Consider the following 26,212-nt stretch of genomic DNA (forward strand, 5'->3'; position numbering starts at 1 on the left):
GTGAAAACCTCTTTATAAACCTTCGATAGTAACCTGCCAAACCCAAGAAACTCCTGACTTCGGAAGCATTCTTCGGTCTTTCCAAATTAATAACTGCTTCAACTTTAGATGGGTCCATTGATACTCCTCCTTGCGATATTACATGACCAAGAAACCTCACTTCGTTCATCCAAAATTCACACTTACTTAACTTGGAAAAAAGTTGCTTCTCTTGCAGTACTGATAGAATAATTCTTAGGTGTTCTCCGTGCTCTTGAGGAGTACTAGAATAAATAAGAATGTCATCAATAAAGATCACCACGAACTGGTCCAAGTAAGGTTGAAATATCTGATTCACATAGTCCATGAAAACAGCAGGGGCATTCGTCACACCAAACGACATTACAAGGAACTCATAATGGCCATATCAGGTTCTAAATGCGGTCTTTGGTACATCCTAACTCTTAACTCTTATTTTATGATAGCCCGATCATAGTTCAATCTTCGAGAACATGCAGGCTCCTTTCAACTGATCTAACAAATCTTTTATCCTTGGCAGAGGATACTTGTTCTTAATGGTAACTTTATTCAACCAGCGATAATTAATACACAACCACATACTACCGTCCTTCTTCTTACTAATAACACTGGACCTCCCCATGGTGAGACACTAGGTCGGATGAAATGCTTGGTTAACAACTCTTCCAATTGATTCTTCAACTCTCTCAACTCGATGGGCACCATGCGATATGGAGAAACGGAGATTGGGGTCGTCCTAGGTATCAGATCGATAGAGAATTCCACTTCCCTTTCAGGAGGAAGAGAGGTGACATCCTCAGGGAAAACTTCTGGAAATTCACAAACAACAGGAATTTGCGTAACACTCAGATTATCGCTAGATTCCTTGGTAAGTACCAAGAGAACTGACTTTTCATTATCAAATAAGAAATTAACCATACCAACCGTACCTTCCAAGATAGTAGTTAGCACATCCCTTAGGGTAGCTTCACTAGATGGAATGATAATCAACTTCTCTTCACATCCAATAAACACTGAATTGGCGGAAAGCCAATCCATCCCCAAAACCACGTCAACCTTCTTAAGTGGTAAACAAATAAGATCAATCTGGAAAATTCTATCATTCACCGAGAGCGAACAATTTTCACAAATCAACGGTGTCTCAACCATATCATCCATGGCGGTAGTAACCACCATAGGAGGAGACAATGGAATTGCTTGCAAGCCAATACGCTTCATGCATTGAATTGATACAAAAGAATGTGTCACCCAACAATCAAACAATATAAAACAAGGATGATTATTGACGAGACACTTACCAACAATTAAGGCATTGTTTCTCTTAGCCTTCTTTGCACCCAACATATAAACCTGAACGGTACTCTTTCTCTGCATTTGAACCTTATTTTGTGGACACTCTATAACCATGTGACCTTCTCCTTGACACTTAAAACACCTAATTGAAGGAGAAAGGCGATCCAAAACGCAGCGGAAATTAAAATTTTCTCCTTTAGTGATCCTTACGAATGGGCATGATCAGTGATAGAATATTTACCTCTTGTGACGATTGAAACCTTTGATGCAGATCTACAGAGCGATCACGAACATTGAACAACGACAACGCCTCTACTCAGTCCACACGAACGAATTCCTTCAATCTCAGCGCTAGCTGTTATGAATGAAGGCTTTGAGTGAGAGAGAGAGAGAAAGAGAAAACGAAAATGCAACCGCAATGAATGCTTCTGCACAAGGGTTCTATTTATAGAACCACTTGTGTGGGCTTCAAGCTAAAAATCCCACTTACTTAAGTGTATGTGGCCCATATCTTATAATATGTCCAAAATCACTTAAGCACGTGGTACCTTACCATATTTCGTATTCTACTTAAGTACACCGTACCTTACGATGTTCTACAATTCACTTAAGTGCACCGTACCTTACGATGTTCCTTAGTTACTCTATCTCTCATCAATCCGTCCTTTGTGTGTGACCTTGTAGGTTTTCGCGGCATTGGCAATTATATTAAATCACGTATTTAACATAATAAACAGTGAGCGGTATCTAGCAACACATCACTGCTACCCAAGACACGAAAATGTCATGTGATCTGACAAATCCTTCTGTGATAATACTTATGTGCATAATTACCCTTTTGCCCTTATGTCTATATTGAACACAAGGCATAGACCGTGTCATCCTTGTCCAGTTCAATATTGGGCCCATAGACATTTATCCTGTTACGCAGGATGGGCAAATTCCATCTAGGTCACTCATGTCCCTCAGCATTCTTCGTGGAGTACCCATCAACTGACTTTATGGTTATCCAGTTACGGACAATGTTTGATCAGTAATAAAGCACTTGACTCTACATCTAGGGTCCATAGTGGTTTCAGGTCGAAGGGTGGCATACACCATTATCACCATGAGAATAACTTATGACACTTTGCATAACTTTCTATATAGTATTCTCATAGCGGGTCAATCCAGTATAAATATTACTCTTAACATTCATACCTATGTTTAAGACTTGATAACTCCTTATCCATGATCCATGAGATGTGATCATCAGTCTATATACATAATAGTCTTAATGCTTTAATGTTATCCCACTTCACAATAAAGCTCGACTACGGATACTTTAAGAATAGTGTCCTTATGTTTAATGTGATCTCATGATCAAGTCACACTTGATACATTAAACGGACTAGCTATTCTAGGGACTTTATTAAACAAACGTAATAAAGAAAAAGCCTTTTATTATTAATAAATAATTCGATACAAGTACCAAAAGTATTGGCCTATAGGGATTACACCCACAATCTCCCACTAGCACTAGAGCCAATCAGGCATACCCTTAATACCCATAGATCTAGTATGGCCATCATGCTTGTGCTGCGCAAGAGGCTTTGTCAGTGGGTCAGCAATATTGTCAAGTGTAGGTACTCTGCATATTTTCACATCTCCTCTATCTATTATCTCTCAAATGAGATGATAACGCCTAAGTATGTGTTTGGATCGTTGGTGAGGTCTAGGTTCCTTAGCTTGTGCGATAGCACCATTGTTATCACAATAGAGACCAATGGGATCCACAATGCTAGGAACTATGCCAAGTTCACTAATGAACTTTTTGATCCAAACAACTTCCTTTGTCGCACTTGAGGCAGCAATATACTCGGCCTCGGTTGTAGAATCAGCAACTGTATCTTGCTTTGAACTTTTCTAGCTCACATCGCCACCGTTTAAGCAAAACACATAACCAGATTACGATCTAAAGTCATCCTTATATGTCTGGAAGCTAGCATCGGTGTATCCAATTACAGCCATCTCTTCCTGACCTCCATATATCAAGAATGAGTCCTTAGTCCTTCTCAAATACTTAAGGATATTCTGATTCCTAATATATAGGCTGCTTCACCTAGGTCCTTCATAGAAAAGCATTTCCCCAACAAAGACTTTACTTGTTGTAGGGTAGGGATATCGTTTCCAATGAGTAATATGTCATCTACATATAATACCAGGAAAATAATCATGCTCCCACTAACCTTCTTCTAGACACAAGGCTCATCTTCATTCTTGATGAATCCATATTGTTTTACTGTTTCATCAAAACGAAGATTCCAGCTTCTGGAAGCTTGCTTCAATCCATAGATTGATCTTTGTAACTTACATATCTTTTGGGCTTCTTCTGGAATGTCAAATCCTTCAAGCTGTGTCATGTACACATCCTCAAGAAGATTCCCATTAAGGAAAGCAATTTTGACATCCATCTGCCATATTTCATAATCATGATATGCAGCGATAGCAAGTAAAATCCGAACAGATTTAAGCATTGCAACTGGTGAAAAGGTTTCATCATAGTCAACCCCATGAATTTGTTTATATCCTTTTGCAACCAGCCTTGCCTTATAGGTATGTACTTACCATCCATGTCAGTCTTCTTTTTGAAGACCCACTTGCATCCTATAGGGTTAACTCCTACAGGAGGCTCTACCAAGGTCCAAACCTGGTTTGTGTACATGGAATCCATTTCAGATTTCATGGCTTCTAGCCACTTCTCAGACTCGGGACCAGTTATGGCCTCTTGGTAGGTCACAAGCTCATCTTGATCCATGAGTAATACATCACCTTGATCAGTTATGAGATATCCATATCTCTCAGGTAGGTGACATATCCTGCCTGACCTACGTTGATGTTGTTCTACTTGAGCAGGTTGCTCTTCCACAACTACTTGTATTTCCTGCTCTAATTCCTCCATAGGTGTATAAATGCTTTGTGATTCTTGAATTTCTTCAAGCTCTACTTTCCTCCCACCGATTCCTTTGGAAATAAAATCCTTTTCTAGGAAAACTCCAGTTCGAGCGACAAACACTTTGCCCTCAGAAGGATTGTAGAAGTAGTACCCTCTTGTTTCTTTAGGATACCCCACAAATAAGCATTTGTCAGATTTAGGCTCAAGCTTAGTTGAAATTTGTCATTTCACATAAACTTCGCAACCCCAAATCTTCATGTAAGACATATGTGGTTTCTTACCACTCTATATCTCATATGGTGTCTTCTCAACCTTTTTGGATGGAACACGTTTAAGTGTGTAAGCTGCTTTCAATAGTGCATGTCCCCAAAAGGAGTTTGGAAGATCGACGTGACTCATCATGGATCGGACCATGTCTAACAGGGTTCGATTTCTTCTCTCAGATACACCATTCCATTGGGGTGTTCCAGGAGGAGTAAGTTGGGATAGGATCCCACACTCTTTCAGATGGTCATCAAACTCTAGGCTTAAATACTCACCACCTCGATTTGATCGAAGAGTTTTAATATTCTTACCTAGTTGGTTTTGTACTTCATTCTTGAATTCCTTGAACTTTTCAAAGGACTCTGATTTGTGTTTCATTAAATACACATAACCATATCTACTGAAATCATCAGTGAATGTGATGAAGTACTGAAAACCTCCTTTGGCTGGTATGTTCAGTGGTCCACATACATCAGTATGTATGAGGCCTAAAAGATCATTCGCTCTTTCACCTTTTCCTGTGAATGGAGACTTTGTCATCTTTCCAATTAAACAAGATTTGCATGTCTCATATGATTCATAATCAAAAGAGTCCAAGAGTCCATCTTTATGGAGTTTGGAAATGCGTTTCTCATTTATGTGGCCTAATCGACAATGCCAAAGGTAAGTTGGATTTAACTCGTTAGGTTTCATCCTTTTAGTATTAATGTTATAAATATGCATTTCGAGATCAAGGACATATAGTCCATTGCTCATTTGTGCAGTAGCATAGAATATATCATTCAAATAAATTGAGCAACAATTATTCTTTATTATAAATGAAAAACCAAACTTGTCCAAACAAGAAATGGAAATAATATTCCTGCTAATTGCAGGTACATAATAACAGTTCTCTAACTAAATTATTAAACCACTAGGTAAAGTCAATACATAAGTTCCTACGGCTAAAGCAGCAACCTTTGCTCCATTGCTAACTCGTAGGTCAACCTCACCTTTTGCCAAATCTCTACTTCTTTTTAGCCCCTGCACATTTGTACAAATGTGAGAACCGCATCCAGTATCTAATACCCATGATGCAGAAGTAGATAAATTTATTTCAATAACAAAAATACCTGAAGTTGAAGTCTTTACTCCATTCTTCGTATCTTCCAGGTACTTTGGGCAGTTTCTCTTCCAGTGTCCGGTCTTACCGCAATGGAAGCAGGTGCCTGCCTTTGCTATGCCTCCACTAGGCTTCAAAGCAGCAACAATGGGTATGGGTTTGGCAACTTCATTGCCTTTCCCTTTATCACCCTGCTTGATGGGCCTTTTGTTCTGTCTCTTTCCATTTCTGATCATCATAATGGACTTCCCTTTTGACTTCAGGTTCTGCTCAGCAGTCTTTAACATGGCTAGCAGTTCAGGAAGAGATTTATCCATATCATTCATATTGAAATTTAGGACAAATTGACTGAATCTATCAGGCAACGATTGCAAGATCAAATCAGTCGCAAGTTCCTTTCAGAGGGGAAAACCCTACCTTTCAAGGTTTTCCATATACCCAATCATCTTGAGCACATGGGGACTTACAAGGGCTCCCTTAGCTAACTTGCCTTGAAAAAGGGCTTTTGAAACTTCAAACCTTTCATGCCTTGCTTGCTCTTGATAGAGCATCTTCAGGTGTTCGATCATATCGAACGCTGCCATGTTCTCATGTTGCTTTTGCAATTCCGAGTTCATGGTAGCTAGCATGAGACAAGCAGTTTCATTGTCATCATCGACATGCTTCTTATAAGCATCTCTTTCTGCCTTAGGTGCAGAACTAGGAGGTTCCTCTTCAGGAACAGGTTTCTCCAAGACATACAGCTTTTTATCATGTTTGAGGACAATCCTCAGGTTTCGGTGCCAATCCAGAAAATTTGTCCCAAACAATTTTTCCTTGTCAAGGATTGATCACAAAATGTTGTTAGAGGTGTTTGTTGTCATGGTAATCTACATAAGAATTAATGAAAATATAAGTATCAATAACATATTTAATTAGGCCTTTAATTAAACATGCTCCCACTATTTTACTCAAAACAAATGACCCTCATCATTTGATTCGAAAAATCCCGTTGGAAGATTTTCTAGTGGGTCGAGATCCATATTTCACTTTGTTCTAAGTCCGCGTAGGCGGATTACACAAAACTAGGTTATTTAGTTCCTACCTAAATAACCTAGTTTTGATATTCAATGTTATGAAGAAGGACAACCTTGAAGATCTTCCTTGGATTACAATGTTATGAAGAAGGACAACCTTGAAGATCTTCCTTGGATTACAATGTTATGAAGAAAGAGAAGAATTCAATATCAAAGAAGGACAACCTTGAAGATCTTCCTTGGATTACAATGTTATGAAGAAGGACAACCGCAATTGTTCTCCCAAGCCAATGAGAGAACCTAAGCTAACCTAATAACGATCTAAGCTTCTCCAAGCAAGATCTTCAAGGTTGTCCTTCTTTGATATTGAATTCTTCTCTTTCTTCATAACATTGTCCTCCTTTGATATTGAATTCTTCTATTTCTTCATAACATTATATTACATAAGAAACTCGTTTTACATACGAGGGAGTGAGATGAGAAAAGAAGTTACATTAAGAGATTAAAAGGAGAGGCACGACACGCAGGTCGTATTTGAAAACCCAAAACAAAATAAAGGAAAACTAAGGCCATAACCGATCACCACAAGACAATAATAAACACATTATTATTATTAATTTTAATTCCTTTAATTAATTAAAACCAAATTAAATTTCGGCGACCGATCACACTATGCAGAGTTAGCCGGGGGTCCGCTACCCGGTCAGCGGGAACGAGGTTTCCGCTGCCCAGTCAACACAACTCTTGCGCAGTCACAAAACAGAAACCCCGAGAATTCTGACTCTGTGAATGTGACGACCGTTACAAGCATGTTATGACCGTCACGTCCAACTTGTTACGACCGTCACAGACCCATGACGAACGTTACGTGGCCAAAATAACAGAAATGCCTAGAATTCTGGATATGTGAATGTGACGACCGTCACAAAGCATGTTACGACCGTCACGTCCAGCTTATTATGATCGTCACAGGTCCATGACGATCTTCACGCGGCCAAAAAACCAGCGCTTTGAAATAGTCAACAGACGTGTTCCAACAAGCCCTCAATTCACAACTCCTTGACGGTACAACCCTTGTGCCGTCACTAACCCTAATGCACCAATTTCAGACCGTCAAACACACCTCGATTGTTGATTCAATATGATTGATCAACAGGTCATTGCTTCACCATACTAGTGTCGGATTCCGAAGCAAATGACCATTGATCGCTCAAAGGAAAACAATCATTTAGTGTTTGAATGAACGAAACAGAAACAGTATATCATATATATCGTACTTTGCATTAGGATTACTTATATCATATATAAGTTGATCGGTCTCAATTGCGTAACCTATGGACGATCGATGTATCGCTGCTTCACCATACTAATGTCGGTTCTGAAGCATAGTCAACATCAATCATCCAAATCGTACACACATGATGCCAAATTTAATTACTCGTTTATTCTTCGATTCATTCTGTCTTTTAATCATATTAATACAGAAAATAAATAGCTATCTGATTCATGGTTTCGTAAGTGGCTCTGATACCACTGACGGAGAATGACGATACAAAACGCATCGGAAATTAAAATTTTCTCCTTTAGTGATCCTTACCAATGGGCATGATCAGTGATAGAATATTTACCTCTTGTGACGATTGAAACCTTTGATGCAGATCTACGGAGCGATCACGAACGTTGAACGACGACAACACCTTTACTCAGTCCACACGAACGGATTCCTTCAATCTCAGTGCTAGCTGTTATGAATGAAGGCTTTGAGTGAGAGAGAGAGAGAGATAAAGAGAAAACAAAAATGCAACCGCCATGAATGCTTCTGCACAAGGGTTCTATTTATAGAACCACTTGTGGGCTTCAAGCTAAAAAGCCCACTTAAGTGTATGTGACCCATATCTTATAATATGCCCAAAATCACTTAAGCACGTGGTACCTTACCATATTTCGTATTCTACTTAAGTACACCATATCTTACGATATTCTACAATTCACTTAAGTGCACCGTACCTTACGATGTTCCTTAGTTACTCTATCTCTCATCAATCCGTCCTTTGTGTGTGACCCTCTAGGCTTTCGCGGCATTGGCAATTATATTAAATCACGTATTTAACATAATAAATAATGAGCGGTATCTAGCAACACATCACTGCTACCCAAGACACGAAAATGTCATGTGATCTGACAAATCCTTCTGTGATAATACTTATGTGCATAATTACCCTTTTGCCCTTATGTCTATATTGAACACAAGGCATAGACCGTGTCATCCTTGTCCAGTTCAATATTGGGCCCATAGACATTTATCCTGTTATGCAGGATGGGCAAATTCCATCTAGGTCACTCATGTCCCTCAGCATGCTTCGTGGAGTACCCATCAATTGTCTTTATGGTTATCCAGTTACGGACAATGTTTGATTAGGAATAAAGCACTTGACTCTACATCTAGGGTCCATAGTGGTTTCAGGTCGAAGGGTGGTATACACCATTATCACCATGAGAATAACTTATGACACTTTGCATAACTTTCTATATAGTATTCTCATAGCGGGTCAATCCAGTATAAATATTACTCTTAACATTCATACCTATGTTTGAGACTTGATAACTCCTTATCCATGATCCATGAGATGTGATCATCAGTCTATATACATAATAGTCTTAATGCTTTAATGTTATCCCACTTCACAATAAAGCTCGACTACAGATACTTTAAGAATAGTGTCCTTATGTTTAATGTGATCTCATGATCAAGTCACACTTGATACATTAAACGGACTAGCTATTCTAGGGAATTTATTAAACAAACGTAATAAAGAAAAAGCCTTTTATTATTAATAAATAATTAGATACAAGTACCAAAAGTATTGGCCTCTAGGGCTTACACCAACACTAATTCCACTTCTAACACATCTTCTAAAATGAGACTTCTTACATACTTGGCACTGCGGAGGATGGTTAGGTCTTGCATGTTGCACCTGTCTTCTTTTGAAGGGTCGAGGTCTAGGCCTAAACTGATGACTTGGTCCTCCTCAGTTCATCTGGCCAACTCCATACTGATCAATCTCTCCTTAAACCTTTTTCAAATTATTCTCAATCACATTACATTATCTTCGCACCCCTACACAGGCAGGGAACGCTCTTTCCATGTTGGGTGTCCCCCCATAAGCCTCCACATGATTTAATCCACCATGAAACTCAAAAGGATTGGTACCTCTCATATTTCCGTTTTTCAAAATTTGATGAGGATCAATCGATTGATCCTGAGTGTCAATCGATTGGCTCACTAAAAAATTTCCACTGTTCATATACAAAAAATTTGTGCAATCGATTGCAATGCATTGTCAATCGATTGGTCCTATAAAAATCACATTTTTCTGCAAAATAAAAGGTTGTGCAATCGATTGATGACATGGACCAATCGATTGGTCCATTCACATTTTCACATTTCCAATTCACAAACACCATTTTTCCTCTGTTATTCCATTTCGAACAAAACACCACTTCCTCTTCCAACAAAAACCATCATACTACATGTTATTATACACATATAAATCAAGGATTCCAAGCTCACAATCACAAGGATTTCAAGGTCATAACCACAACCAATCATTTTACCTCAACCATAACAAATCATGTTATCACAACAATCATAAAGAACATATCAAGCACATGTTCATAAAAACAATAACATCAAGAGAAATATTCATCACATAACATGGATTTTCATGATTTACTATGATTCTATAACCCTAATCTTCTATAAACCTAGGGTTTCTAACTAGAACCCACCTCAAGAAATAGAAGAAGAGAAGTTATTGAAGATGAGGTGAGGATGATGTTGTTGGTTCCAAGCTTTCTTCTTCTTCTTCACTAGCTTGTCTTCTATTTTCTTCACTAACCTTTCTGATACTTAGAGAAAATGAATTGGCTTATGGTAGGTGGTATATCATACAAACATATGGTGGTGAGTGAGTCAAATATTATCAGCAAGTGGCCATGAGAAATGTGTGGTAAGAAAGTGGTCACTAGTAGCAACAAATATCTCAAGTGGCACTAATCTTGTAATATTTGTTATACCAGAGCTATTGACCCATTATTAGTGTTACCAAAATATCCAAATTAATAAAAGGTCAGTCCCAATTAATATTAATTAAGTCAACCTGAACTCACTATTTACTCTATTTATCCCAATTGGCAACTTTTAGAGCATATAGGAACTCAATTGATCTCAATTAATAGGAATTTAGGCATTTAAGGAAATACGGGGTATTACACTTTTGATAAATCATTCTCTATTGACAATGAAATAGGTGAAGTGAAAATGAAAGACTGATATCTAAACATCAGACCATAATCATTGTGGTTCTATGTGTTGTGCAGGTAATATCAGTCAAATGGTTTTCATAATGAAAAATGTCAAATGATTGTGATTATGAAAACTGTTAAATAGAGGTATTTATGAAAAATATCAAAAGGCTTTGATCATGACAACTCTTCCAAAGTTTTCTGATGATGGTGTAGCAGTAAATTCATGATCATCAAGCTATGGATAAGCTAGAGATCAAATAACAAGAGTCGCCACCACGTTTTTATTGTTTCCAAGGGAAAAGATAAAAAAGTACGAACAAAACCCAAAAGTAAGAAGTTTTCAAATCAAAACTAATAAAATGTCAGAGATTACAGGTAAGGGGGTTGGTTACACAGAGGGAAGGTGTTAGCACCCAAAGTGTCCTACGTACTCCTAGGGAGCCCTTTTTGTGTGCATATGTACTTGGTATAAAGTGATGTTTACAAACAAATAGAATGGGGGGATGAGAAAAGAATTCATTAATTATATTTTTGTGTTTGACAAGACCTTCGGTCTTGTGCCTACGTACCAACATAAAAATGAGGGATCAAAACCTCGTAGTTCGTGATACAAATTTCAAAGTGGATGCATTGCTTTTTAACAAAAATTGAGTTTGAAAGGCATAAAGGCCTAAAAATGTTTTGAATGAGTTAGTTCTTTTTTGGATTTTTGAAAGTTTAAGTCAAGTATAATTACATTTATTCACAAGTTTGATTTAAGAAAAGAAGTTTGAAAAATGCAATGGCATAAGGCCAAAGTTTCTATCTTTTTGCAAAATGGGCAAAGTTTAGAACAAAATAAGTTCAACCAAAGAAGGTTTTGAAAAAGAGAGGGAGAGATTTTGAAATTAAATAAAGTGGGGAGAAGATAAAGAGACTATCCTATGTACAAAATTAAAAGTTTGGAGTTGAAAAGATCTGACCAAATGGGTAGCAATCCAATAGACAAGAATGTCAATAGAAACCCAGAATTCTCTTGGACTTTTAGAATCAAGCAACACACAAATGCAAAATTATATTAATCTTGAAGATCAAAGGCATCAAATAAAGATGTCCACATCCAAGCTTATCCATTCCATGATCTTCTTCAAATAGCCCATGTAACATATGAATTTCAGAAGTCACAGGTTCAAAATAACAGCTTTACAATGATCATGTTGTAGATGAACTCAGAAGGATCTTAAATGATGTATCAGATGAAGTTTCAAATTGTAAGCACTTGGTTTCACAATAATTTGGCATTGGCCAAGACCTTTAGCATAGGAATATTGCCTAAATTCTAAGTCTATTTGTCCAAGATCAAGCCAACAGTCCATATAAAAGTTTTTTAGGGTTTTTTTTTGTTATTGTGTACATCAATGGTCAAAGACCACACAAACAAACAAAGTATACACAAACAAAATATATCATTCAATATGGTCCAAGTAGACAAAGTGAAAATTGCATTAACATAAACAATTAGAATGACATGAACAATGGCAAATGTATAAAAGCTAGAATTAAATGGCATTAAAGTAAAGGGCTTGAAATTAAAAGTTAGTAGGTAATAGGTTAGAAGTTAGTATTGTTTTGCTTTTGCTTTTCATTTTAAGACATTCTTTGAAGAACACTCAACCCACTTATCACAAGCATGGATCCTTGAACCAAGGCATCTTCCAAAGGAAGGAAAAAAGGCCAAGTTTCCACACAATACCATGAAAGAGGGGAAGCTTACAATCTCACTAACTAGAATGCTTATGCCTTTTATGTTACAAATTTAGCGCTATGTTAAGCAATCGTAATTGGACTTATGTAGAAGTCACAACTATTTGAGGTCGGGCAATAGAATTTTGGTGTTAATGCATGTTAGAGACATAGTATAATAGACTATGCACATGAAACATACGATAGACAAAAAGAATATGCAAAAGCTGTGGCCTAATCTCATCCATACTCATGTTAATTTTTCAATCAACTAGCCTTAGGATTTTGAGATATCATAGGCCAAATGGAAGGAATTAATGAAGAAGGGGAATAAGATGAAGTGGGAGGGGAATAGGTGAAAACACAAATTGGTCAAAGGAGGACTTTTACCAAATTAATATCATTCATTCATTTTAGGAGATGGAATATACATTCCATCAATCTCCTAAATCCAATGATATTAATTTGACAAAGTCAAATCAACCTTGACCAAGGCCCAACAACAATAATCAAACTCAAACAAGTCAATACAAGTGGTCAACAAATTTAGTTGGCATTTATTCAAATTAAAAATACTAAAATAAGGCATTTAAATTTAATATGGTTTGTCCAATTCCTAAAACCTCATCAAAACACCAAAGAAATGGCCATGAGATTTATTATAGGTCAAACAAGGTCAAAGGACCTTGGAGAAAAAATTCATAATTTTTGGACATTTAAAAATATTTTTAAACAATTAAAAAACAAATGCAAAATCAATTAAATCATGAAAAATATTAATAATGATCCAAAAAATAATTTTAATTCAAAATATGAAAGAGGAAATTATTTGAATTTTTTTGGTGAAACTCCCATATTTTTTGGATCAATATTGAAATTAATATGAATTAATGAAAATAAAAGGATTAAAATGAAAATTAAATGATCAGAAAAAACGTGGACCACTTGATCTCCCTCATTAATTGAGGTGGCAAATCAAGTGTTTACAAGCGCGCAATCCACGATATGCCTGAGTCAGCGTGCCACAGGAAAGGTAATTCAAACCAACGCACGAGATTATTTCATTCCAAATGGATCATGTGGCTCTGAACACGCCAACTCACCACCGGAGCTACAACTCCGGTCTCCTTCTCAGGAGAGCCTCGTCGGACAGGTTCAATCATAACCATCACCAAAATTAAAAAGAAGGACATGATTTCAAAGTAAAAATGGCACTGAGCACGAATCTGACCTCAATTTATCCTATCTCCAAGTATATTGAGAGATACATGGAGTTGAAATTTGAGGTACATGAACTGAGTTGCTTCGATTTGGCCTCAAAACAACTCAATCTTCTTGCCTACATTGGTAGGACTTTAGACAACCAAAGAATCAAGAGAATTGAGAAAGATTGAGAGAGAATCGAAGAGATTAAATTTTTTGGAAAATACCTTCAATGTAGGTCTGGATTCAGCTGTTCTTGCCTTGGCTCGTGCTTGATCTCACTCCAATTGCTTGCAGAAGAAGAATTGAATGCTCAAAAGGTCTTGGATCCCTGGAGTTTTGAATCTCAAAACAGTGAGAATTCAAACTCAACTTCAAGTGAAATTCTCAGGATTATCCTTTGGAATTAGAGGGTTAGAGATTTGGGATCAAAGCTGGCGCGAATGTGTCTCAAATTCTGAGCATATGGAGCTCTATTTATAGCCAATTCAATTGATATTTGCACACTCGAAGTGAACTTCCAAAATTAGCAATGTGTGATGCATGAGTGCATGGGCGTGTGCAGGCCCATGAAATCAATCCATCTGATCCATAATTGAGTGTAAGCAAGGCTGAAGTCATGTTGGAATGCTAGGCAATTATGCATGGATGTTTGAAGTTCAATCTTGCCAAATGATGATACCATGTTCAAGCCATGCGCAGCCTATTCATTTATTGTCCAAAATGAATGATCTTGGACTTTTTGGAAAGGTTAGATCAAGAGGAACAACTTTCATGTTCAACACTTTTCCATTTGGAGCTTGGAACTTGAAGAATTTTGAGGTGGGAGTTTGGAAATTTTAACATATTGAAATTTTTTCTAAGTGTCAACCATATGTCTCAATGTTCCACCTTGCTTGACTTTTTATGTGAGCTTCAAATGAGAAAAGTGTCTTCATCAAAGTTATAGATATTTCAAATACCTTCAAAATGGTCACCAATTTCATGTCATTTGTATTTGAAATGATAGAGTTATGCATTTTTTAAGTTTGGAAAAATCACTTGATCAATGGTATAGGTCAAAAGTGACCTATAATGTAACCTCATATCACATGCTCATAAAAGTTGAATTATCTCTCACTCCAAACATAAAAGTTGAAGTAGACATCTTGAATTTGATTGTGCATCTTGTAAATCTTTCATCTCATAAAAATTGAGTAAGTTATGGCCTTGGGAAGTTGACTTTCAAATTAGGGTTTAGACAAAATGACTTATAATGTTTCAACATAGAAAATGGTTTTCCAAGCAAAACTAGATCTAGATCTCAACATGAAAGTTGTTTGGAATGTCATTTAAAGTAAGTTTTCTCTTGGAATCAATTTCATATGGTGAAAAGTGTAGGAGATAGGGTATAGGGAGACCCAGTTTGGTCAGATGAATTCATATGGCCAACCACCATCAACCAACTTGCTAATCTTCAATTCTCTTGACTTTCTAGGCTCATGGTAGATCATATATGCATAAAATGATGAATTTTGAAGTTTCCCTTGAGAAATTTGATCAATTGGTGAGATATCTTGTGGGAGAAGTTACTCAAGATACCCAGTCAAACTAGGGTTTCCAAGGCAAATCACCCTCAAATTCTTGAAGAAAACTTGATCAATATAACATGTAGAGATCATTGGGACTCATATGATGTTTATGAACATCCAAGAATCAATCCATGGTTGTGCTCTTTGTCATGAGGGTCTCAAACCCTAGATGTAAACTTGATAGATAAATGGAGATCATGCCCTACCTACAAAAGAGTTAGGCAAATGCAAAGACATATTTTTGGTATTTTGGTTAGTGAAATGATAAAAATACAAGTATGATACAATCACATGGTGCTTGGTGATCTCCCCCAAAACAAACCCAATGAAAAAGGGGTAAGGAGGATGCCAAGGTATGATCCCAATGCTAATGCATATGATGGAATTGCATGAGGGATCTTAGGGTTAAAATTGGGGTCTTACAGCTGCCCCTATTTAAGGACATTCTAACTGAGGAGGCGAAGGTTAAAATCTTCATGTCGACTCAGTAGAATGGGCTTAAATAGCAACATATATAAACAAATTTTGGTCCCTAAGAGACCTCATGATGCATATGATATGAATGTAAAAGTAAATTCTTTGTGGGGAAATATTGCCACAAAGGAAAAGAAATCAGAGGGACCGGAAATCCGCAGGAGTATAATGCATTCCGTAAGGAAAACTCACTGGGGGACAGAGACTCTGAGGGGATAAAAATGAGTTATGCGTAGGCCAGGCTACGACTTAAAACTAACCGGGGGACTCGAGGGATTCCATACAAACATGGAAAAGACTCAGTCGGGGAACTAAAAACATCTGCAGGGGATACGAGTAAGTTAGGATAAAACTGAAGTACTTGAATCATGCAGGGAAAATGATTTCTCTAAGGAAATGCGCACTAAAATCAACTGGGGAAGATAAACTTTAACACAAGAGGAGTAGAAATCTATTATCTACTACCTGTTACCGGGTAAGGAGATAATAAAGATATGACAGAGAGGACATTCGTCATCGGTTAGGATGAACATATCAAGGATGACTCGCTGAGGATTCCAGGAGGGAGTATTCATTACCAGTTATTGGGTAAGAATAGCCTTGCTGGGGAAAACTACAGAAAAATAGGATTTACAACTACCAGTTACTGGGCAGAAGACCAAGGGTGAGAGTATCCGTCATCGGTTAGGACGAACATATCAAGGATAAACTCGAAAGGAAAGAAAACCCGTCACCAATTAAGACGAACATATCAAGGATAGACTTGCCTGGGATTGCCAAGGAGGATACCCGTCATCGGTTAGGATGAACATATCAAGGATATACCAACTGAACAAAAGAGAATTACATCTATTGAATGCTGGGTAGAAGACCATCAAAGAGAAAATCCGTCACTGGTTAGGATGAAGATATCAAGGATAGACTATGTGAAGGGAGAAAATAGGGATTACATCTATCAGCTACTGGATAGAATACCAAGAGAGAGAATCTGTCACTGGTTAAACTGAACATATCAAGGATAAACTCTGCGGAGGGAACAAAAGCAGGATTTATAACTACCGGTTACTGGGTAGAAGACCGCAAAAAGAAGGGAAACTGTTATCGGTTAGGATGAACATATCAAGGATTAACTCTCTGGGGACCAGAAAATAGGAATTACAACTACCTTTTTACTGGTTAGAATACCAAAAAGAAAATATCCGTCATCGGTTAAGATAAACATATCAAGGATAGACTCAAGCAGGGGAGAGAAAGATATCTGTCACCGGTTAGGGTGAACATATCAAGGATATACTTCCTAGGGAAACAGATCCACTGGGGACTCCACTGCTGGGAAAGCTGGGGTACTTTTGTCGGGTATTGGGCAAGAAGTAACAAACTGCAAACTAAGAAGACTATTGTCAGTTACTGGGCAATAGACTCTTAGGGAACTCAAAGCATCTATCTAGGTAAGAGCTAGAAAGAAACGGTCAATGAAGACTCAACTCATTGAGGACATAACCCAAGGGGAGTGATTCCATCCAGATAATTAACTGGGGAGGAAACTGAAATAATAATCATCCACGAGGAAACAAACTCGGTGGGGGAAAGGAGAAAGGTTAAAGTCTTTCTGCTTAAGGGACTGACATTCTACAATTGTAGGAGACAGACACCAGATTTTGTATGGGGATAGAATACCGCCATAACAAAGAATAATCTCGAATGAATCAATCAAATATGATAATGCAAATTATGAAATTATATAAATGCGTATGTATATGTATATATGATGATTATGCTGACAACACGATCACAAAGGATACAAAGGCGTCACAAAGAACTTGAATCATCGGTACAATCCTCGGTCAATCCACAAAATATGAAGACAACTGCTGGAGAACAGAGAGATCAACATCCCAAAGGCTCAACCCTAGCTGGGGAAGGAGGAGATCTGATGAGGAAAGAACATCAAATTTGTGGGGAATTTTAGGTTAACAACATAAAAATGGGAGACAACCCTACATAGAATAATCAAAAGCTACTCAGAAACCAGGAGAAAACTCTGACTGGGAGCAAGTTGAATGGCGATTGGCGAGGAAACCAATGCGATCTACTGGGGAAGATCAACCATCTCTGTTGAAGATCCATCTTACTGAGGAAATACGAACTCCGCTGGGGAAGGCCGAAACTCCGTCGGGGATAACTACATGCCGCAGGGTATCTGAATCAACCAACTCAGCTGAGGACAAGGAACAAAGCTCCACTGGGGATCAAACACGCCGTCGAGGAACTGAATCAACACAAACATCTAGGGATACCCGAAGGGTTAACTGCTTGGGGAACCTTCAATGTTTCGCACTTAAGGACTTGCTATCCATCAAAATGCTGTTGATATTTCTTTTTAATTGCTTTGAAAAATTCTTGCTTTTATATATTTAAGAAAAACTTATTTTGATTAAAAATTTAATTCCAAAATGATCATAATAAAATTTTAAAACTATTGGCTGAAGTAAATAAGAGTAGAAGCAATTGGATAAAAGCTCAACTTTATTTAATGGAATGGTAATCTGTAAATGACAAGACTCCATAGATTTTTACAAAGTTGAAAATGGTAATTTACATGGAAAAGGGTTACATTGAATACAAATGATCCTTAATCCTTCTACCAACTCTTGGTATCCATTGTGCTCTTGACCGCTGCTAGGATGAGCTGGTGTCGGCCCTTGTGCTCAAACAAGTCTTTGAAACCTTGAAGATCAGTAGAGTGAAGTTACTTGCCACAATCCCTAATTTTTGCATAAGTTGCCCCAAGGTGGGGTACTCAACTTATCGAGAAATCCTTTCTGTTTTATGTCTCTAATTTTTGCCTGGATTGCCCTTTCGGGTTTTCAATCCACCGAGACGCTCATTTTTGCCTAAGCTGCACTTTCGGGTTTTCAACTTAGCAAGCTGTTCTTTTCTTTTTAGGCGAAGTATTTCTTGACTGCATCTGCGTTCACAGGACGAGTGAACTCTTCACCATCCGTAGTTGTAAGAATCAAAGCACCGCCTAAAAAGGCTCTCTTAACAACATATGTGCCTTCATAAATAGGAGTCCATTTTCCCCTAGAATATGGTTTGAAAGATAGAATCTTCTTGAGCACAAGGTCACCTTCTCTGATCACACGAGGTCTGCCCTTCTTATCAAAAGCTTTCTTCATTCTCTGCTGGTATAACTAACCATGACACATGGCAGTTAACCTCTTCTCTTCAATCAAATTCACCTGGTCAAACCTGGTCTGACACCATTCAACCTCAATTAACTTGGCTTCCATGAGCACACGCAATGAAGGAATCTCAACCTCTACGGGGAGCACTGCTTCCATACCATACACAAGCAGAAAGGGGTTGCCCCTGTTGAAGTAAGGATGGATGTACGAAACCCATGCAAAGCAAATGGGAGCATCTCATGCCAATCCTTGTACGTGACAACCATCTTCTGAATAATCTTCTTGATGTTCTTGTTCGCAGCTTCAACAACCCCATTCATCTTAGGTCCGTAGAGAGAAGAGTTATGATGTGCAATCTTGAAGTCTTTACAAAGAGCTTCCACCATATTGTTATTCAAGTTCGATCCATTATCAATAATGATCTTGCTTGGCACACCATAACGGCATATAATCTGATTCTTGATAAACCTTACAACAACTTGCTTGGTTACATTTGCATACGACGCCGCTTTAACCCATTTTGTGAAGTAGTCAATTGCCACCAAAATGAAACGATGTCCATTCAATGCTTTGGGCTCGATCATCCCAATCATATCGATTCCCCACATGGAGAAGGGCCATGGGGAAGAGATAACATTCAATAGTGTCGGAGGAACATGAATCTTATCAGCATATATTTGACACTTGTGGCATTTCTTCACAAACTTGCAATAGTCAATTTCATTGTCAGCCAATAGTAACCTGCTCGCAACATCTTCTTCGCCATTGCATGTCCATTGGAGTGAGTACCAAAGGAACCTTCATGCACTTCGCTCATCAACAAGTCTGCTTCGTGTCTATCCACCCATCTGAGAAAAACCATGTCGAAGTTTCTCTTGTACAGTACATCATCATTCAAGTAGAAATTGTCGGCTAATCTTCTCAAAGTCTTCTTATCTTTCAAAGATGCCCCAGGCGGGTAAATCTGACTTTGGAGGAAACATTTGATATCATAATACCATGACTTTTTGTCTTTGATTTATTCAACAGCAAACACATGAGCTGGCCTATCAAGCCGTATTACAAATAAATTGGGAACTTCATTCCAATACTTCACCATAATCATTGATGCCAATGTTGCAAGAGCATCTGCCATCCGGTTTTCATCTCGAGGGATATGATGAAACTCAACCTTTATAAAGAAAGTTGAAATCCCCTTCGCATAATCTCTATATGGTATCAAACCGGGTTGATTCGTCTCCCATTCACCTTTAATTTGATTCACAACCAAAGCCGAATCAACGAAGACATCCAAATACTTGATTTTGAGATTCATGGCCTCTTCAAGCCCCATAATGCAAGCTTCATATTCTGCCATGTTGTTTGTACACTTGAAAGTTAATCTAGCTGTAAATGGTAAATGCGTGCCTTGAGGAGTAATAATCACTGCCCCAATGCCATTTCCATATTGATTAACATCTCCATCAAATACCATGCCCCAATGAGAACCAGGTTCTGGCCCTTCTTCAAGCAATGGTTCATCACAATCTTTCATTTTCAAGTACAAAATCTCTTCATCAGGAAAGTCACATCGCACTGACTGGTAATCTTCAATTGGTTGGTGAGCCAAATGGTCAACTAAGATACTACCTTTGATCGCTTTCTGAGATCGGTATTCAATATCATACTCCGATAACAACATCTGCCAACGGGAAATCCTTCCAGTTAAAGCAGGCTTCTCAAATATATACTTGATTGGATCCATTTTGGATATCAACCAAGTGGTATGATTCAACATGTACTGGCGCAGACGCTTAGAAGCCCAAGCCAATGCGCAACAAGTCTTCTCAAGCATCGAATACCGAGTCTCACAATCGGTGAATTTCTTACTGAGGTATTAAGTTGCAAATTCTTTCTTTCCAGTCTTATCTTGCTGGCCTAGAACACAACCCATACTATCTTCTAGCACAGTCAAATACATGATCAACGGTCTTCCTTCAACAGGTGGAGACAAAATCGGAGGTTCGAGCAAATATTCCTTGATATTGTCAAAAGCTTTCTGGCTGTCTTCGGTCCAATCACAAGATTGATCTTTTCGAAGAAGCTTAAATATAGGCGCACACGTGGCAATCATGTGGGAAATAAATCTGGAAATATAATTTAAGCGGCCGAGAAAACCTCTGACTTGCTTCTCAGTTTTGGGCGCAAGCATCTCTTGTATTGCTTTGACCTTGGTAGGATCAACCTCAATACCCTTCTCGCTGACAATAAAGCCCAACAACTTACCAGAACGAACACCAAAAGTACACTTATTGGGATTCAAGCGGAGTTTATACTTCCTCAAACGCTGGAATAACTTCAACAAATGCTTAACATGTTCCTCTTCATCAATCTATTTAGCGATCATGTCATCAACATAAACTTCTATCTCTTTATGCATCATCTCATGAAAAAGAGTAGTCATTGCTCTTTGGTAAGTTGCACCAACATTCTTTAAACCGAAAGGTATCACTCTATAACAAAGTGTTCCTCAAGGTGTAATGAATGTGGTCTTCTCCATATCTTCGGGTGCCATTTTGATCTGATTATATCCGGAAAATCCATCCATAAACGAAAAGACTTTGAATTTAGTAGTATTGTCTACCAACATATCAATGTGTGGCAGAGGGAAATCATCTTTTAGACTGGATTTATTCAAATCTCTATAGTCAATGCACATGCGGACTTTTCCATCTTTCTTCGGCACTGGCACAATATTGGCCACCCATTGCGGATATTCAGCTGTCACAAGGAAACCAGCATCAATCTGCTTCTGCACTTCTTCTTTGATCTTCACAACCATATCAGGATGCGTTCTTCTCAACTTTTGCTTGACTGGCAGGCATTCTGGTTTCAACGACAATCTATGCTCCACAATCTCAGAATCCAACCCAGGCATGTCTTGATAGGACCAAGCAAACACATCTGAATATTCTCGAAGAAGATCAATCAACCCCTTCTTAACATCTGGACACAGGCGAGACCCAATCTTGACTTCCTTCACATCATCCTCGGAACCCAAGTTGACTAGCTCAATCTACTCTTCGAACGGCTGAATGGTCTTTTCATCTTGCTCAAGAAGACGAGATAATTCATCACTCACTTTTACATCACTTTCCTCCTCGGCCTCAAACACAGGGAATTCAAAATTTGGAGAAGGAGAAAGATCATTGTATTCAATGGGGTTAGGAACCAACCTGCATAATGATTTGATATTTTGATTTTAGAGAAGTGAATTTGTGACCAAATATTATGTAGATGGACAATTATATTGTTTATTTATGTTTTTTTGTGATTACCATTTTCAGAATAAAGCAAAAAGTAAAAACAAACATCATAGATGTGGATGAATAAAATTAGTTTCATTAATTATCAAATTGAAATGCCCAAACAATGTTCACTTCTCCCTTAGGCATAGGAGAAGGATTTTTTTAAAAACATAAAAGCAATTACTTAAATCGATGCAAAATAACAGGAATATCAACAACAATCCAATTGTTACACGTCTTTCCATGCGTTACAAAGTTGGTGCAATCTTCCTCTTCGTCCTCCCATAGAACAGCAGCTAAGTTTTGTTCATTGCCATGAATGAACCCTCCGTTACAGAAGCTAAGTTGCATATCTTCAGATCTAACAATTGATGATCCTTTCTGGAACCCCAAACCAGTTTTGTCCTTGTTGTCAGAGACCTCTACCATGCGCCCCCACTGATCAACAGTTCCTTCCTCAACAATCTTCTGGGCATCTTTTAATGAGGACATAGGTGCCCCAACTCTCTTTTCATCAACAATAGATAAGGCTTGGAACGGAGTTCTAATCTCATCCTCAGCCTCAACATAAGAGAAAGATGACAAATGGCTAACCAATAACGTCTTCTCTCCACCAACAATCACCAGTTTGCCATTCTTGACAAATTTCAATTTCTGGTGCAACATGGAAGTAACAGCTCCCGCCTCATAGATCCTTGGTCTTCCCAATAAGAAACTGTAGGTCGGGTGGATGTCCAATACTTGAAAAGTAATCTGAAAATCACTCGGACCTATCTTGACTGGAAGGTCCACTTCACCAATTACCGTTTTGCGCGAACCATCAAAGGCTTTGACAATTACACCGCTATACCTCATGTGTGCTCCTTGATAAGATAGCTTTGACAAAGTTGACTTCGGAAGCACATTTAGTGACGACCCGGTGTCAACAAGCACGTTTGAAAAAGCATCTTCCTTGCAATTCATGGAAATATGTAAAGCCAGATTATGGTTTCTGCCCTCCTCAGGGAGTTCTTCATCGCAAAAGCTCAGATTATTGCAAGAGGTGATGTTAGCCACAATGTGATCAAACTGTTCTACAGTAACATCATGCTCTACGAACGCTTATTCTAGAACTCTCTGCAGTGCTTCTCTGTGCGCTTCAGAATTCATCAACAGAGACAACACTGAGATTTTTGAGGGGGTTTGGAGCAGCTGCTCCACCACATTGAACTCGCTTCTTTTGATTAGTCGGAGTACCTCATCATCATCATCATTGATTTTCAATTTGCTGGATTCACCAGACTTATCTTTTGAACAACCAACTGGATCTACAGCAGGCACTTCCACTTTCTTACCAACAATCAATTCTTCTTTATCCTTTGGGAACACCGGCCCAAACACTCAACCACTGCGGGTCACCTTTGTAACAGCAGCAATGCTCACTACTGAACTGGTCGTAGGCAACGGGACCTCTTGACCATCCTTCATCATTGTAACATTATACTGATATGGTGCAACTTTATCAGATGAATATGGGACTGGGCCCACTAACCGTATTACCAACGGCGATACTGATCTTTGACTGTTGCTGTTACTAGAGTCATACTGGATTACCAACCGCTCTTGTTGCTTGAAAACGGGCAATATGACATTAATATCTTCATCTACATGACGAGATTGAACAATTTGGATCATGCCTTCATCCATCAGTCGTTGGATGTCCCTTTTCACAACTTCGCAACTCCTCGGGTTAACACTACAAACAGCACAACAATCATGGTCGTGCTCACATTCACTTACCAAACAAACATCCTTATGCATCTGCACTAAGGACCTCCTGATAAAACGTACATCAAAAACTTTGAATTCTCCAGGACAACCGTCCACCATATTCACAGAAGAGTTCCCATGGGCGGGCAAAGGGTTTGCTTTCACATTTGGCGCACTGTCCTTGAAGGACACCATACCATTCTTCATTAATTTATGAACCTCATACTTCAATGGATAGTAGTTTTCAATATCATGTCCGGGTGCTCCTTAATGAAAAGCACAATGGAGTTCAGGTTTATACCACCAAGGAAGTTGTTCTGGAATCTGCGGTAGGTTCCTCGGTTGAATTAAGTTCTTGAGAATTAACGAGGGATACAACTCTGCATATGACATAGGAATCGGGTCGAAAGAGACCTTCTTCCTCTCAAAGTTCTGTTGGTGATGATTGTTGTTGGTATTGTTGTGGTTGTAGGTGTTTGTTCGTTGTTGTGGTTGCTGTTGTTGACGTTGTTGTTTCTGAACTGGTGTTGCTTGTTGATTAGAAAATACCGGAATTACCGAGGATACTTGATGATGATGATGTTGACGGGATGTTAGGTCCCTTCTGATCTGAGGCCTCCTCTGCCTCCCACTGCTTATTGCGTTCGTCTCATTGTCTTTCTTCTTACCGAAATTACTGTCATACCTCTTGCTTATTGATGCCTCATCTCTTGACAAACGTCCCTCTCAGACTCCTTCCTCAAGCCTCATCCCCATGTTCACCATTTCGATAAAGTCATTGAGGGCACTAGCAATCATTTGTTCATAGTAAAATGAACTCAGAGTTTTCAAGAAAATCTTTGTCATCTCTTTTTCCTCCAAAGGAGGAGTGATCCGGGCAGCCAATTCCCTCCATCTTTACGCGTACTCTTTAAATGTCTCTTTGTCCTTCTGAGACATAGACCTCAACTGGTCTCTATCAGGCGCCATATCCACATCATACTTATACTGCTTGACAAAATCCTCCCCCAAGTCATTGAAGGTGCGAATGCTGGCACTGTCCAATCCCATGTACCAACGGAGCACAGTGTCGGCCAGACTATCTTGGAAGTAGTGAATCAGCAGTTAATCATTATCAGTATGAGTAGTCATCTTGCGAGCATACATCACAAGATGACTGAGCGGACAAGAGTTCCCCTTATACTTTTCAAAGTCAGGCACTTTGGACTTCACCGAGATCTTGACGTTGGGCACTAAGTACAACTCAACAACACTCTTCCCAAACAGGTATTTACATCTCAGCATCTTCATTTCCTTGCGCAGCTTAATAAACTGCTTTTTCATCTCATCCATCTTCTCATAAACATCCGGACCCTCAGACGGCTCGGAATGATAGATGTATCCTCTACGCAAGGCAAAGTGTGCACAACGGGAGGTGGCACGGACATGACCGGGCTAGATGCCGACATGGAAGCAAAAGTAGGCGCAAAGCCTTCGGGCACAAAGTTGGGCGGCATTCCCCACGGGAATTCGGAAGGCATATTTTGCGTGAAGTGGGTGGTAGCAGTAGGCATGGTAGAGGTAGTCACCTCTGAAGTAACAGTCCTCGCGGGAGGAGTTGTAGGTGTTGGAGAAGATTGACTCTGAGCAGCAAGAACTGACTCCATCATGGCAGTCAGGCGGGCGATCTCGTCCTTCATCTCTCTGTTCTCTTGCTCCAAATGCTCCATAATTCTCAGATGATTGGCTCGGGTATTGTATCGGTGAGTCAGCTTGGCTAAAGCACAGAAGAAACACCAATCAGACATCTGACAAAAATCTGCTTATGCAAATGATGCATGAAATGCAATGCTTGATTATTTATTTTTGTTTTCAAGGAACTTACTATATTATTTGCAAATATATATATTTAAATGGAAATTGCAACAATTTGATATGACCAAAAATCTCTTTTTATTTATATAAATTGGAAGGATTACACGGAGTACAATTTCAGAAACCAAATGAAAAATACAAGAGAAAAGAAGACTAGTCATCCTAAGGATCCCTAACAACAATGTCAGAAGATCTGGCTGTAGGCGCGTACTTCCTTCGAATGCGACG

The 26,212-nt window shown here is 38.7% G+C and overlaps 1 protein-coding gene across 1 annotated transcript; it reads right to left on the reverse strand.

Annotated features, from left to right (window-relative positions):
* Positions 1-567: 567 nt before the first annotated feature.
* On the reverse strand, positions 568-1,425 carry LOC127078866 (uncharacterized). The gene has a single exon (XM_051019286.1). It carries the CDS (start codon positions 1,423-1,425, stop codon positions 568-570), a length of 858 nt encoding a protein of 285 aa, XP_050875243.1.
* Between the last annotated feature and the right edge of the window lie 24,787 nt (positions 1,426-26,212).

The sequence above is a fragment of the Lathyrus oleraceus genome, chromosome 5 (assembly GCF_024323335.1).
Source record: "Lathyrus oleraceus cultivar Zhongwan6 chromosome 5, CAAS_Psat_ZW6_1.0, whole genome shotgun sequence".
Lineage (NCBI taxonomy): Eukaryota > Viridiplantae > Streptophyta > Magnoliopsida > Fabales > Fabaceae > Lathyrus > Lathyrus oleraceus.

Excerpts from the sequence above, each read along its gene's own strand:
- LOC127078866 (XM_051019286.1), bottom strand. The coding sequence starts at position 1,425 with ATGGTTATAGAGTGTCCACAAAATAAGGTTCAAATGCAGAGAAAGAGT.